Below are 15,952 nucleotides of genomic sequence, written 5' to 3' on the forward strand. Positions count from 1 at the left end.
GCTCTCTGAAAGGAGTTGCTATTCTAACTGGTAGGTACAAAGTTGTTGGCATGGTTACAGAGACATAAGAAGAAAGAAAAGAGACAATTTTGAAAAACGAAAATCATATCTTAACACCATGGCAGAAACTTGTGAGGAAACAGTAAAACCCTGCCTCAGACAGAGCAGGAGGACACCATGGTGTCACGAAACGGAGTCTCTACAGAAAGTCCTCTCCCTGGCACCCGGGGAAAGTCACTTCTCCTCCCAGGATGCGGCTTGTCCGCGGTGAAGCCAGGGCTGCGTTCCCAGAGCCCTTCCTGCTGTCCGGCACTGAGATTCTAGAAGGCTGCTTGCAAACACGGGTCTTACTGCCACCCTGCCCCCACAGAGAAGTATCTCACAGAGAAAAGCTTTCCAAAGCCATTATTGCTTTTCAGATTGTAACCAAAAGGAAGATAGTGTTGTATTTTCTTTTTTTGACTGGATGAGAGAGTTGGTTGTCATTTGGGAGTTAGTGTGCAACTTGAGAAAAGAACAAAGTCCACAGAGTAAACAAAAAGTGACCTGAAAAGTCAAATAGTCCAGGATTACAGGAATCCCCTGAGGATGCTGCCTAAATGCAGATTCCAGCTCAGTAAGCCTGGCTGGACCCAAGATTGCGGACAGGCTTTCCTGCAGCTGATGCCTGTGCTGCTGGTCCGTGGACCGCACTCTGAGTAACGAGGGGCTAGAGAAGATCAAAGAGTGCTTATTATTTAAAAAGAAAAATAGCAGAGAAGTATACACTTTGGAAAGATTCCCATCCAAAAAACTAAAAATGTTTAGAGTCCTAGAGGAAAGTTCCAATGAGAGAGAGAGAGAGAGAGAGAGAGAGAGAGAGAGAGAGAGAGAGAGAGAGAGGCTTACTATGGCACAATTCAATGAATGAATTACTGATTATCAGATCCACACTCAGACCCTCACTCTAAGATGACTCATCAAAGGCCTGCTCCCTCCATAAAATTTCTGCCTGAAACAGTCAAAGCTATTGTTCACTTAGGTTCCCAGACCTCCAAGCCTTCCTATGTCACCTTCAGTAGTTTAGGGATGAGGCTGCTTCTCATCCCTAAACTTATTCCTTAGGTGACTGCTCTTTCAGAAAGGTTTATAGGTGCCATCCTTCTTCAGCCCATCGGCCATTCCCTCAGCATAAGGTTGTGTGCGCCCCTGCCCGCCATTCTAATTTCATCTCTCTGGTCCTGGCCCCCATCCCTCTGTGCTCATCTTAATGCCGGTGTCTGTGTGTCTCAACCTCTGGTCTCTTTAAACCCCAACCCACTGCCTGTGTCTGCCAAGCATCTTCAAAAAACGCATTTCAGTATGCCATTCCCCCACTCAAGATCTTGGGATTCGAGTCCACATGCTTTGGTAACCAACCTTTTCTCTCATCATCTCCTCCCACCCACCAGCCAGTCTTCTTAACGGTCCCTGAAGATCACCCAGTGACATCTGAAAAGCCATGTAACCCCCAAAGTTTATTTCATTTATACAAATTTTTAAGAATTCTCTTGAACATTCTGAAAATAAAAGGCCTGAATATTCCTCCCACATTGTTAAGCGCTCCACAAAAACATTTTGAGAAATGAAAATCATATCTTAACAAGATGGCAGAAACTTGCACGTAAGAACACAATACATATGCAGCCAGCCTTGCCCTGACCGGTTTGGCTCAGTGGACAGAGCGTCGGCCTGTGGACTGAAGGGTCCCAGGTTCGATTCTGGTCAAGGGCATGTACCTTGGTTGTGGGCACATCCCCAGTAGGGGGTGTGCAGGAGACAGCTGATCAATGTTTCTCTCTCATTGATGTTTCTAATTCTCCATCCCTCTCCCTTCCTCTCTGTAAAAAAATCAATAAAATATATTTTAAAAAATATGCAGTCAGCCTGAATTACCGAGTTCACCCTTCCTGTGTTTTTCAACTATCATTCCATTAAATATTTAACCACTGTTTCTCATCCCTAAACATATTCCTTAGGTGACTACTCTTTCAGGAAGGCTTATAGGTGCCATCTTGTGGAGAAAAATGCACACAGGCACATTAGATAATAGGATTTGTGTCAAGGAAATGATGACACATGCGTGGGTATCCACCATTGTCTTCCAGTGACTGCATTCACCCACAATCCTCTGAAAGCCTTCTGGTCGTGACCCACACCTGTGGGCGTGGGCTGTCTGCACCCAGGAGGCCATGGAAATTGGGCCAGTGTGCAAGCAGCCTCCACCCTGGAGCAGAGCTCAACCCGGTGCCCTTTTGCCGATACAGTAGCTTCCAGAACATTGCCCGTGTGGCAGCATTTCTCTGAACCTTTCTGCAAGAAAATTCCTAGTCCCGACCTCTAGCTGCCCAACCCATAGCCTCTAACCGACCCATCCCACATGGTGCTGGGGCTCCACAGAGTTATAGTGCAATCTGGTCAGATATTTATTTTTTTTAATTAAATCTTTATTGTTCAGATTATTACATTTGTTCCTCTTTTCCCCCCCATAACTCCCCTCCTCCCAGTTCCCGCCCCACCCTCTGCCCTCACTCCCCACCCACTGTCCTCATCCATAGGTGCACGATTTTTGTCCAGTCTCTTCCCGCATCTCCCACACTCCTTTCCCCCCCAAGAATAGTCAGTCCATTCCCTTTCTATGTCCCTGATTCTATTATGATCACCAGATTATTTGTTCACTTGATTCTTCGATTCACTTGTTGATAGATGCATGTTTGTTGTTCATAATTTGTATCTTTACCTTTTTCTTCTTCATCCTCTTCTTAAAGGATACCTTTCAGCATTTCATATAATACTGGTTTGGTGGTGATGAACTCCTTTAGCTTTTCCTTATCTGTGAAGCTCTTTATCTGACCCTTCAGTTCTGAATGATAGCTTTGCTGGATAAAGTAATCTTGGTTGTAGGTTCTTGGCATTCATCACTTTGAATATTTCTTGCCACTCCTTTCTGGCCTGCAAAGTTTCTGTTGAGAAATCAGCTGACAGTCGTATGGGTATTCCCTTGTAGGTAACTGAGTTTCTTTCTCTTGCTGCTTTTAAGATTCTCTCTTTGTCTTTTGCTCTTGGCATTTTAATTATGATGTGTCTTGGTGTGGTCCTCTTTGGATTCCTTTTGTTTGGGGTTCTCTGTGCTTCCTGGACTTGTAAGACTATTTCTTTCACCAGGTAGGGGAAGTTTTCTGTCATTATTTCTTCAAATAGGTTTTCAATATCTTGCTCTCTCTCATCTTCTGGCACCCCTATAATTCTGATGTTGGTACGCTTGAAGCTGTCCCAGAGGCTCCTTACACTATCTTCGTATTTTCGGATTCTTTTTTCATTTTGCTTTTCCAGTTGGGTGTTTTTTGCTTCTTCGCATTTCGAATCTTTGACTTGATTCTTGCGCTCCTCTGGTCTGCTGTTGGGTGTCTGTACAATATTCTTTATTTCAGTCAGTGTATGTTTAATTTCTAGTTGGTTCTTTATCACAATATCGAGGGTCTCATTAGATTTCTTGAGGATCTCACTACATTTATCGGCGGTCTCACCAGTCTTTTCAAGGGCCTTACTAAGTTTATCGGCAGCTTCTAGACAGTTCTTGAGAGACCTTAAAAGTGTGGTTTTGAGCTCTATATCTTCCATTTCTGACATTTGCGTCCTGTTTCTTTGTCTCCGCATTTTTTTATCTTTTCTTGGTGCACCCCCTAGTGGTCTTTGTGCGCAGTCTTGTTCTAGTTAAGCCTTGATTGTTGTTTGCAATACCGGGGGTGATTTGACCTCCAGGCTAACTGGCTATGAGACTGGTCAGATATTTCTAACAGAATTCTCTTAAACAGCGAATTCAGCATACAGCCTTACACTAAACGTAAAGTGCAAGTCCATAGGTTTCTATTCCATACAAAAAATATGGATACCTTACTTTTATAACAAAGCAATGGTCAGACTGGTAATTTATTCCATAGGAAGACTGTGAAAGTGGAGTACTGGAATCTTGGCATTTGAAATACTCTGCTCTCCAGGGAAAGGGGACCTGGAGTGAAGGTGTGTGCGTGATCCGGGGGAAGGCAGTTCTCTCCCAGCCTAGCAACTGTTTCCCCCTCGGGCTTCGTTCCTCAGATCTGTAAACAAGTGCTGTGGTTGATTCTCCTCAATTTTATCCTGTAAGGGTGCCAGCATTTTCTTCCATGGAGCTGCTTGGTCAGGTGCTGTTCTCTCATGGAAAAGGATGTGGTACTGAGAAACGATAACCATAAGCTTGATTAAAACCATATCGCTGGTTTCACAACTGCTGTCACTAAGGAAGCCAAAATACCGTTAATCCCACGGACCACTTCTTCTCGTGGAATGAATGGCTTTGTTGGTCTGTTTCCCGTTGATTCCTGTCTCTGGTTTAATTTTGTCTACATTGAGCAGATTCCTCTGACTTTAGTTGTAGCAGAGTCTTCTCATCAGGGCTCTTCTATTCAGAAACGTTTCGGCACCAGACAGACCTTAGAGATGATCCAGTTCAAGGAACAAATAGGTCCTATAACTTTGACCTCCACCACTCTTCTCTCACTCAGAAACACTTCTTAAGCACCTGCTGTATGCCAGGCACTGTGCTCATTTCAGTACATAATCCTGCTCATTCTGGTTAAACCACAGGCAAGGTTAAAGAACTCTAGCAGGCTAGTTTGGTTTGTTGGCAGCAAGGAAGTAATTTTAAAACTGGGCAATTAAGTATTCTTTGCTCGTTAGTTTCTCTAGCATGTTTATGCACATCTGTGGAATTGCCATTGTTTTAAACTTTAAACTTCTGGGCATTCTGGCCTGTGCCCCTAGGTGTCCCATGAGCTTTAGCATAAACAAGAGCAGTGATTCTCAGCAAGCCATGATTTTGTTCCCAGGGGGGACTTTTGGCGATGTCTGGAGAAATTTTTATTTATCCTACTGAGGGGGATTCCACAATGCACAAGACAGCCTCCACAACAAAGTCTGTCTGGCCCAAAAACATCACTAGGGACAGGGTTGAGGAACCTGGGCCATGAGGCGTGTCTGTGATTCAGAAGGAGGGCACAGAGGGGGCAAATTTGGAAGCATCAGCCTGAGCCCCAAGCTGCCCGGGCTCTGCACATTCCCTCAACATTTCCCGCCATATTGAGTGATGGGATTGTGTCTGCCTGTCAACTTAGAGCAGGGTTGGCATTTTGTTACTGTAAAGGGCTAGGTCATAAATATTTTAAGCTGTGTGGGCCATACTGTCTCTGTCAGAACTACTCAACCCTGTGTTGCAACACAAAAGCAGCCCTAGAGTCTAGGGCCTAGACCAGTGATGGTGAACCTTTTGACCTCGGCGTGTCAGCATTTTGAAAAACCCTAACTTAACTCTGGTGCCGTGTCACATATAGAAATTTTTTGATATTTGCAACCATAGTAAAACAAAGACTTATATTTTTGATATTTATTTTATATATTTAAATGCCATTTAACAAAGAAAAATCAACCAAAAAAATGAGTTCACGTGTCACCTCTGACATGCGTGTCATAGGTTCGCCATCACTGGCCTAGACAATAACACTCCAAAACACTTCATACCCTAAACCAGTGGTTCTCAACCTTGGCTGCACATTAGAATCACCTGGGAATCCAGTCAGAGAAAAATAAATATCTCATGATTTCACTCATTTGTGGAATATAGAGAACAACATAGACTGATGAACAGGGAAACAGCGATCAGACTATTAATCCCCAGAGGGAAAGTAGGGGAGGGAGGGGGCAAGGGGAAGAGATCAACCAAAGGACTTGTATACATGCATATAAGCCAAACCAATGGACATGGACAACAGGGAGATGAGAGCATGAGTGGGGGGTGGGGGTGGGGGATGGGGATGTAATGGGGGGGATGAGGACACATTTGTAATACCTTAACTAATAAAGAATTTTTTAAAAAAGACCAAAAAAAATATGTTCAAATAAAGGAGACTTTCTGTGAAAAAAAAAAAAAAAAAAAAAAAAATCCTGATTTCTGGGCCTCATCCTCCGGAAATTCTGTTTCTTTGTTACTAATGTTGTGGCCCCACCCCATAACAAAGAAACAGAATTTCCAGAGGATGAGGCCCAGAAATCAGGATTTTAAAAAGATTCCCAGGTGATTCTAATGTGCAGCCAAGGTTGAGAACCACTGCCCTAAACTAATGGGCATGCTTGTGTTCCAATAAATCTTTATTTGCATAAACAGATAGTGGGCCCGATTTGGCATGTGGGTTGTAGTTTGCCGACCCCTGATTTAAACCCTACGTGGGAACCGGGTCTGTTTCACCTCCAGCCTCCCTGGCCCACACCACATGGGCGCCGGTAGAGCTGCTCAGGGAACACGGAAGGTCAGTCACGCCGGCACAAGCACTGGAAGATTTTAATGAGAATAACAACTGGGAAAAGACCCATCCAGTTTTTCCCAGAGAAGTTCTATATATTGTTTAACTGTTTCCCTATGTAGGAAACTTAAGATGTTTCCAATTTCTATATTATTAATAATAATACTTTGAGAAGTTGCTTCATACAAAACTTGTTGGCCTCATTTCTTATAATTTCCTTAGATAAATTCCTGGAAGGAGAACACTGGGTCAAACAGTATATATTGCTAAATTGCCTTCCAGGAAGATGGTATTGATCTACATTCCAAACAGTAATAAGAGGGAGATATTTATCATATGCAAAGGATTTCTCTCAACAGAATGTCATGAATAAAAGTTTTGGCATCCATATGTATGTCCACCAGTTAGCTCTCTGTAAATTTGATGTCAGCTACTAATTATTGTGAAAATAACGTTCTCCACCAGCACTGTTGTGACAGCGTGATTATTAAAGCACGTCATTTTACCTGCTGGTGTCATCTAGCCGACCAGCTGAGGCTGTGCATGTTGCACACACACAGAAACACCTGCTTCCCATTAGAGAATCAGGAGCTCCACGGTCTGCACCCTGCACTGGCCTCCCTGCCAGGGTGCACAGAGGTCCCTCTCCGTGAAACCCACCACCAAATATGTCATCAGATTGTGCGTTTCCCTCAGGAAATTCCATTTAGGTTAATCTTGGCACACAACTGGGGGCAGTTCTTGAGCAGTTTCTGCTGTGATGACTTGCAACGTGTAAAATGTTCCTGCAACATGTTGCAGAAATCACTGGAAGGCCCTGGTGTTACTCAGTGGATAGAGTGTCAGCCCGTGGACTGAGGGCATTTTCTTAGCTCTTTGGACTTTTCTGCATTTCTCCAAATGAAGAAGATATTATCTGTGACTAAAAAATAATAGAAAGTGTTATAGAAATATGACCCAAGTATGGTTACATGATGATGGGGTTTACTTAAAAATAGATTCCAGATGAAACAATATATGAAGTCAGTGGTGAAAATAAGAAGACACCCTGTTAACAGCATTCTGCTAAGTGCTTTCCATGTTTACCTCTTCTGATCCTCCCAAAAGTGCTCTGAGGTAGATATTGCACCATCCCCAGCCACAGATATCGCAGTTGAGCCTCAGAATGCCTAGTAAACATGTCCAAAGGGGCAGTGCCCCCAAGTGGCAGAGCCAGACCATGACCTAGGTCCAGCAGAGACTAGTGCAGCTGTGGGCAAACTATGGCCCGCGGGCTGGATCCGGCCCGTTTGAAATGAATAAAACTAAAAAACAAAAAAAAGACCGTACCCTTTTATGTAATGATGTTTACTTTGAATTTATATTAGTTCACACGAACACTCCATCCATGCGTTTGTTCCGGCCCTCCGGTCCAGTTTAAGAACCCATTGTGGCCCTCGAGTCAAAAAGTTTGCCCACCCCTGGACTAGTGCCACCTTAAGCTCCCACTGATGGCACTTTGGTGGTGCCTCTGAGAGACCTGGGAGACATAGGCCATCACTGTTAAGTCATCTGCTTCAGAAACCAATTGACCAGTCTCCCAAGATACAAACCAGAATTCAGGCCAAATTCATTTTTGGACACTATCTTCTCAAAGATCTGCATGTGGTAGAAATGTTCTCAGTGCCAACTCCACAGAGAAGTGACCCACGGGCATCACACAGCCAGTCAGTGGTCGAGCAAGGGCTCGCCCGAGGTGTCCTGAGTCCCAGTCCAACGTCCTTTCCATGGTGCCGACTGCCTTTCCTGCTGACAGAAGCTCCACTGATCAATTACATGGCCGTGATCTGGAGAATGCCAGCTGCTGTACAGTAGCACAGTACAGGGATCTAGACATGTTATAACATTTATAGAACTACACACCAAGAAAAAGTGGTAAAATCAAAGTCAGGTTTACTCATGAGTTGATGTGTCGTGCTGATGACCATGTTTTGATGCTGGGCTATGCTTATGTGAGGTATTGTCATGTGATAGGCTGAGTAAAGGGGCACTGAAACTCTGTATTGTTTTTGCAACTGCTTGTGAGTCAAAATGTTTCAAGATAAGAATTTATAACAATAAAAACTAATGTAATAGGAAGATTAACTAAAATATTTAATCACTTACTATGTGTAAAGTATAGGGTTAAAGCAGCCCATGTGGGAGAGATACGTACGTGGTTGGTGCTCCATAATATTGGAAGAGGAGAATGCCAGTCTCTTCTGGGCCAGGCTCTCACTGAGATGTGACAACAGTGCTGGACTTCTTCCTCTGCATTTAGTCACCGCTACCATCCTCGCCTTCAACAAAGCTGGAGCTCAGGGCAGCCTCTGATCCTTGGGCAGGGCGGGGCCAGAAGTTGGGAGGATTTTGGCATAATGGTTAAAACATGGGATTATGGTTCAAATCCCAGCTCTAGCTTTTTAAAAAATATTTTTTTATTGATGTTTAGAGAGAGAGAGGGGAGAGAGAGAGAGAAATATCAATTGGCTGCCTCCTGCACACCCCCTACTAGGGATCGAGCCTGCAACCCGGGCATATGCCCTAACCAGGAATGGAATCTGCGACCTCTCCATGCATGGGACAGTGCTCAACCAACTAAGCCACACCAGCCGGGGCAAAACTAAGTATCGTGGTGTGTTCCCGTGGTCCTAACTTCTTTCCTAAGTCTTTCCTACAAAAGCAATATCACAGATTGCTTTTAAGATTAAATGAGAAAAATGCATGTTCAGAGGACTGTAATTGTGAATATGATGATGCTGAAAAGGATTCAAACTCCTCCAACTGATCAGTCACAAAGGCCTGTCCATTTTGCTTCCTAGATGTCTCTCAAATCCTCTTCACTCCATCACCATTCCCCTAGTTCAGGCTGGGATGTTGCATCATCCTCTAGACTTTATGTACCTCATTGTTAATTAACAACTTTCTAAAAGAGTGTAAATCCTGGCCCAGCATGACATAGAGAATGCAGGCCTCCTCTTGTCTAATAAATCCATATGTGTGTCCCATCACCCCAGTTAGACTCAAATTCCCGAAGGCAGAAACGGAGTTTGACACAGCCTGGGATGGCCTCGCCCACCTGCCTGGTGTAGTCACGCCACAGCATCGGCGATGAAAATGCATGTTTGCATGTTCAGGTTCTCCCATGGCTGGGCCTTCCTGTCACTCGGGTCCTGGCCCATGGATCACTCCCTTAGCCAGGCCACACCTGGACACCCAGTCCAAATGGCCCCTCATTATATCATCTGATTCTCACATATGCCCTGGGCTGGAGAACGGACAGTTGTCAGGTATGTAATTACCTAAAAATAAAGATCTTGAATGCATGTTGTCTGCCCAGTCCTCCTTGTAGGATTGTCCCTCCTGCTTTGTGAAGTGCCTGTGGGGCATTTGGCAACTCCATGGCAACCCAGTCTTTCAGAGACCTGGGGTAATCACTAGAACACTGAAAGGGTGCTCTGTCAGCTCTTGTCACACCCCAAGCAAGGTTTGCATACCCCTAGTTCTGATTTCTCTTTTGAGGAGTGAACCCTGGTCATTCAGAGTCCAGAGCTGAACCCTGAAGAGACAGAATGTCGCCCCTTTAGTTCTTGCCATTGCTTGTATGGCCATACAGTCAGAGGCACTCCTTAATCCTGTTAGGATCTTGCAACAATCTCTGTTGGTGGTAGCATTTTTTTTGTTTGTTTGTTTCAAAGCAAAGGAGAACTGAGGAGTTAAGAAGGTGGAAATCATATGTGGAAAACATTTTTCCCCTGCTAAAATATGCATGGGGCAGGGACAAGAAATATTTGAGCAAACATGGCATTTTGAAAGGCTAATTGCATGTGAATGAACATATTGAGATGATGTCTGTTATTGTCAGAAATAATGTTTTGCAGAGAAGCTATTGGTGAAGAGTGACCAGTTATTGTTGATGGACTAACTGCTTTCAGGAATATGGCAGTGACAGTGCAGACCCGGAGTGCCTGCAGCACGATGTCAGTCAGTGTGAACGTGGAGGGGAAGAACGGAAACCTCCTGACTTGACTCTGCCTATATGATTTGACCCACAGGACCCACATGCACAGACCCAGGCTTGTTTAACAAGATCAGAAGTGGACTTTTAATGGTTTGCAGACCACTTTGCCCCTGAGATGAGGTCTGATGGTTAGAATTCAAAAACCAACACAAGCCTGTCTTCAGCAAACATGTGTCTCAAGTTTTAGAATTCCATTCTGGTTTCAAGTATTGTTCCCTGTTCCCATACCTCAGTGAAATGATTCTGTCATTCCGTATTTCATTGTCCATGCCACAGTCCACTGCTCTGTCTGCCTGGGGAGAGGTGATGGAAGTCTTTGCTCAGATCACGTATTCCTATTTGGGGTTTAGGAGTGCGCTGTGAGTTCTCTGCATCAGCTCCAGGAGTGGAAAAGGATTCCATGCCAATCGTTCATTCTGACCCAACGTTTAGCTTTTTTATGCAAAATAAAATTGCCCCAACAGAAACATAAATGGGGACTGGAAAGATAAAGCAAAAAAATCTTGGAATGAGAAATGGGAGATTCTTTCAGGAGGAAATGTGGGAAGTCAGAGTTCCTTTAAACACTGATGAGAATGCCTGTACTATCTTTGTACACCACTGATTTAGATGTGATCATCCAGGTTGCTGATGTTTCTGGCCCCTGCTTCCCTGCACCCTCTGCCCTGAGGAAGTATGTTGAAGGAGCCAAACAGAAGTCCTCTATCCAGCTCCTCAGAGCCACAGTGAACAATGGGAACCCAAATATCAACAAATTTAATTTCCTAAGAAACTGGGCCTGAGAACATGACTTTTAGGGATACTTTGCTAAGTGTTTGTATCATCAAGTCATTTAGAACAGAAAACTTGGGGGCAGACCCCAGTGTTAAGTGTGGCACTTATGGTCTCAAAGAACTTGTTTATATAAAAGTCCCAGCATGGCCCTGCCTCTCCTCTCTGAGTCCCTTGGGGGATGGATCTGCAGGACAGCTTCATTGTCCAGCCTGTGTGATAAATGTCTGTAGCCCCACACTCTCCCTACCCCTATCCCTGCATTATTTTTCTGCTGGTCATTTTCTACCACCAAATGCATTCTTTAGTTTACTTGTCTTATTACTGTCTGTTTCCCCACCATCCCCTAGAATGTACATTTCACACATACTTAGAAGGTCCTTGCCCAGAGTAGATGCTCTATGATAATCTGTTGAGTGAAGGGAAGCAGGAACTTGCTCATCTGTAGGAATGGAATGGGGCAGGAGGAGGGTCAATTTGAGCCCCACCACTAGATCTTCATCCCTTTTCCCTCTTTCCTCGGATGCCCCTGAGAGATGCTACAAGAGTCTTCTGTTTCCACCTCTTTGCAGAGCATCGGCTGTGACGACTACCTAGGCTCCGACAAAGTGGTGGACAAATGCGGGGTGTGCGGAGGCGATAACACAGGCTGTCAGGTTGTGTCGGGCGTGTTTAAGCACGCCCTCACCAGCCTGGGCTACCACCGCGTTGTTGAGATTCCCCAAGGAGCCACAAAGATCAACATCACCGAGATGCACAAGAGCAACAACTATTTGGGTAAGCTTGGTCTTTTTCCAGAGAAAACATCTGTCACTCCAGCTGGTTTATTCCAGGGTGGTGAGATGAACCCAGCAGTGTCCAGAGGTTCTCAGACACATAGTGTCACTAGGAATGCCAAAGCAATGTCTTCACAGTGAAATGAGCAGCTTGGGTGGGAAAATTTAAAAAGTCATAATTGCAAGTAAATGTTTAGTATTTACACTAATAAGCCATTCTTTGCTCTTTCCAAGAGAAATACGGTTATGATTTCAACTAGAGGCCCGGTGCACAAATTCATGTACCAGTGGGGTCCCTCAGCTTGGCCTGCGGGATCTGGCCAAAAATGGCTCTCCGACATCCCCCGAGGGACCCCAGATTATGAGAGGGACAGGCCAGGCTGAGGGACCCCACCAGTGCATGATCGGGGCCGGGGAGGGACGTGGGAGGTTGGCCAGCTGGGGAGGGACTGCAGGAGGGCTCCAGGGCGTATCTGGCCCATCTCGCTCAGTCCCGATCAGCCAGACCCCAGCAGCAAGCTAACCTACTGGTCAGAGTGTCTGTCCCCTGGTGGTCAGTGCACATCATAGCGAACAGTTGAGCAGCCTTAGCATATCATTAGCATATTACATTTTGATTGATTGAACAGCCAACTGGTCAACCGGACACTTAGCATATTAGGCTTTTATTATATAGGACTAGTGACCCGTCGCACGAAATCACGCAAGACCAAGGACCCCTTCCCCTCCGCCCCACGCCATGGGACCACCCTGAGTCCCGGAGTCCCGCCCTGCATGGCTGGCGTGCCACAGGATGGCCCCAAGTCCTAGAGTGCTGCTCCAATGCCCTGCCTCTGGGCCACGTGGACCGGCCACTGGGCCCCACCCCCAAGGCGTGCACATAGGGCGTGGAAACCCTGGCAGAAGTCATGCAAGGCACCCGCCAGGACCCCCACAGCACGCACGCACACAGGGCCACGGAAACCCCGGCAGAAGCTGCACAAAGTGGACACCGGGACCCCTGCGCCCCCACAGGGCTGCAGGAACGCCTGCGGAAGCCACGCAGAGTGGACATCGGCCCCGCCCCTGCTGCCTTGCCCCTGCTGTATGCGCTGCCATCTTGTGACAACGTTATGGCGTGAGGATCAATTTGCATATTACCTCTTTATTATCCTATCTAATAAAAGAGAAACATGGTAATTAGCCGTACATCCGCTACCCTTCCCATTGGTTAATCAGGGCGATATGCAAATTAACAGCCAGCCAAGATGGCGGCCAGCAGCCAGGAAGCTTGAAGCTAACATGAGGCTTGCTTGCTTCAGTGACGGAGGAATCCAACGTTCCCCGCCTGCCTTGCCGGCCTCTGAGCTTGCAGTTTGAAACATTGTTACAAATATAGAAGCTAAACAAAACCCCAGAAACCTGCATTCAGCCAGCCAGGATCTCAGTGCTGGAGTTGATACAGTGTTTCGATTATAGAACCCAAACAAACCAGATACCTGCTTTCAGCAGCAGAGGCCTCAGAGCTGGAGCCAGAGCTAAAGCTGGCCCAGAATAAAAAAAGAAAAAGAAAAAAAGGAGCAGTTGGGAGCTTCAGTCACCCGACAGCCTGAAAACAGCCCTCAGCCCCTCACCCAGACTGGCCAGGCACCCCAGTGGGGACCCCCATCCTGAAGGGTGTGTGACCAGCTGCAAACAGCCATCATCCCCTCACTCAGGCTGGCCAGGCGCCCCAGTGGGGACCCCCACCCTGAACCAGGACACCTTTCAGGGCAAACCAGCCGGCCCCCACCCATGCACCAGGCCTCTATCCTATATAGTAAAAGGGTAATATGCCTCCCAGCACTGGGATCAGCGGAGCAGCGAGGCCTCCCAGCACCGGGATCAGTGGAGCCGAGAGGCCTCCCGGCACCGGGATCAGCATGACAGGGGGCAGCGCCCAAACACCTTGATCGCCCTGCGGCTCTGTGTGTGACAGGGGGCATGGCCACAACTTCCCTATCCGCCCTGCTCTGTTCGTGACAGGGGAAGGTGCCCCAACCCCCTGATCAGCCCTGCTCTGTGCCTGATAGGGGGGAGCTCCCCAACACCCTGATCGCCCTGCGGCTCTGTGTGTGACAGGGTGCGGCACCCCAACCCCCTGATCGGCCCTGCTCTGTGTGTGACAGGGTGCAGTGCCCCAACCCCCTCCCCCCCCCCCCACGGGCCCTGCTCTGTGTGTGACAGGGTAGAGCCATAACCTCCCCATCGGCCCTGCCCTGAGTGTGAGAGTGGCGGCGCCCCAAACCCCTGATCGGCCCTGCTCTGTGGGTGATAGAGGGTGGTGCCCCAACCACCCCCCCCATGGGCCCTGCTCTGTGTGTGACGGGGTAAAGCCATAACCTCCCCATCGGCCCTGCCCTGAGTGTGAGAGTGGCGGCGCCCCAACCCCCTGATCGGCCCTGCTCTGTGTGTGACAGGGGGCGGTGCCCCAACTCCCCTATTGGCCCTACTCTGTGAGTGACAGGAGGGAGCTCCTCAACCCCCTGATCGGCCCCGCTCTGTGCGTGACAGGGGGCAGCGCCCCAACCCCCTGATCGACCCTGCTCTATGCGTGACAGGGGGTGGCACCGCAACCTCCCCATCGACCCTGCCTTGAGTGTGACAGGGGGCGGTGCCCCACCCCCCAATCGGCCCTACCCTAGTGTGACTGAGGGTGGCATCGCAACCTCCCAATCCGCCCTGCTCTGTGCATTACAGGGGGCAGCGCCCCAACTCCCCAATCAGCCCTGCTCTGAGCCCGACCAGGGGCTGCACCTAGGGATTGGGCCTGCCCTCTGCCACCCGGGAGCAGGCCTAAGCCAGCAGGTTGTTATCTCCTGAGGGGTCCCAGACTGCGAGAGGGCACAGGCCGGGCTGAGGGACGCCCCCTCCCCCTCGAGTGCACAAATTTTTGTTCACCAGGCCTCTAGTATAGGATAATGGGCTAAACCAGTGGTCGGCAAACTCATTAGTCAACAGAGCCAAATATCAACAGTACAACGATTGAAATTTCTTTTGAGAGCCAAATTTTTTAAATTTAAACTATATAGGTAGGTACATTGTTATTAACTTAATTAGGGTATGCCTAAGGCTTAGGAAGAGCCACACTCAAGGGGCCAAAGAGCTGCATGTGGCTCGCGAGCCTCAGTTTGCCGACCACAAGGCTAAACTGTCTCTCTGAGATGGGGAAGCTCTTTATAAAGCCCAGAGATCTGCCAGTCTTTGTCCTGCTGGAGTTTGAAGTAGCCAGTGGCAGTTGATGATCCTGTCTGGACCTTTACTCCCTGGGGGTCTAAAGCAAAAGCCATTTTTCTCTTCTTTCTGCCTCATCTGCCTGGGGTGACAGTACGTCTGTGTCTTATGAACAGCTGCAGAGCCGCTCAGCAATCATTTGGGGCAATATCATCAATAGGAGAGGCCATTTTTAACCCATTTTCCCACAAAGGGAAATTTTTGTTGCTTTCTGAGTTTCTAGCTGATTGCGTTTATGCAAAACAATAGAGGCCTTACAAATTAATTTTTACCTATTTCTAATTCAAGTAAGCGTGTACAAAATCAGTTAACAAAATACTATAAGGAAAGCAATTTCTTTTAGTGAACAATGCTCATTTTTAGGTTTGAATTACTTATTTAACAGGAACTTAAATAGCACAGCCGGTGCCAGGCATTGTCCTTAGGGCTTTCCATGTGTTAGATTGCTGAACACTGAACAGCCCTAGGGGATAGGAGCTCTTCCCATCCCCATTTTATAGATAAGAAAACAGGCACAGGGAGATAATGTAACTTGTTAAGGTCACACAACAAGGAAGAGGTGGAGCTGGGATTTGAACCCAGGCTGTCTTTTCCAAGCGCAATAGTATACTGAGAGATAATGCTCAGGACTAGTTCTCAGAATCAAGGCCTTCCAGAATACCATCAGCCATGCAGCAGTCAGTGGCTGCAGCAGTTGAGAGATCATTAATTTTGCAAACTTCAAGCATCAGGATCACCAAGAACTCCAGGTTCTGCAGCTCTTC

General features: G+C 47.0%; 1 protein-coding gene across 2 annotated transcripts in view; it reads left to right on the forward strand.

Annotated features, from left to right (window-relative positions):
* The window catches only part of THSD4 (thrombospondin type 1 domain containing 4), a 595,914-nt gene that overhangs the window by 459,140 nt on the left and 120,822 nt on the right, over positions 1–15,952 (forward strand). For both annotated transcript variants that reach the window (XM_036347721.1, XM_036347731.1), the window contains exon 8: positions 11,733–11,937. In XM_036347721.1, coding sequence (XP_036203614.1) covers positions 11,733–11,937 — 205 coding nt within the window. The remainder of the gene's footprint in view (positions 1–11,732; positions 11,938–15,952) is intronic.

Source organism: Myotis myotis, unplaced genomic scaffold (assembly GCF_014108235.1).
Source record: "Myotis myotis isolate mMyoMyo1 unplaced genomic scaffold, mMyoMyo1.p scaffold_m19_p_1, whole genome shotgun sequence".
In the NCBI taxonomy this organism is placed as follows: domain Eukaryota; kingdom Metazoa; phylum Chordata; class Mammalia; order Chiroptera; family Vespertilionidae; genus Myotis; species Myotis myotis.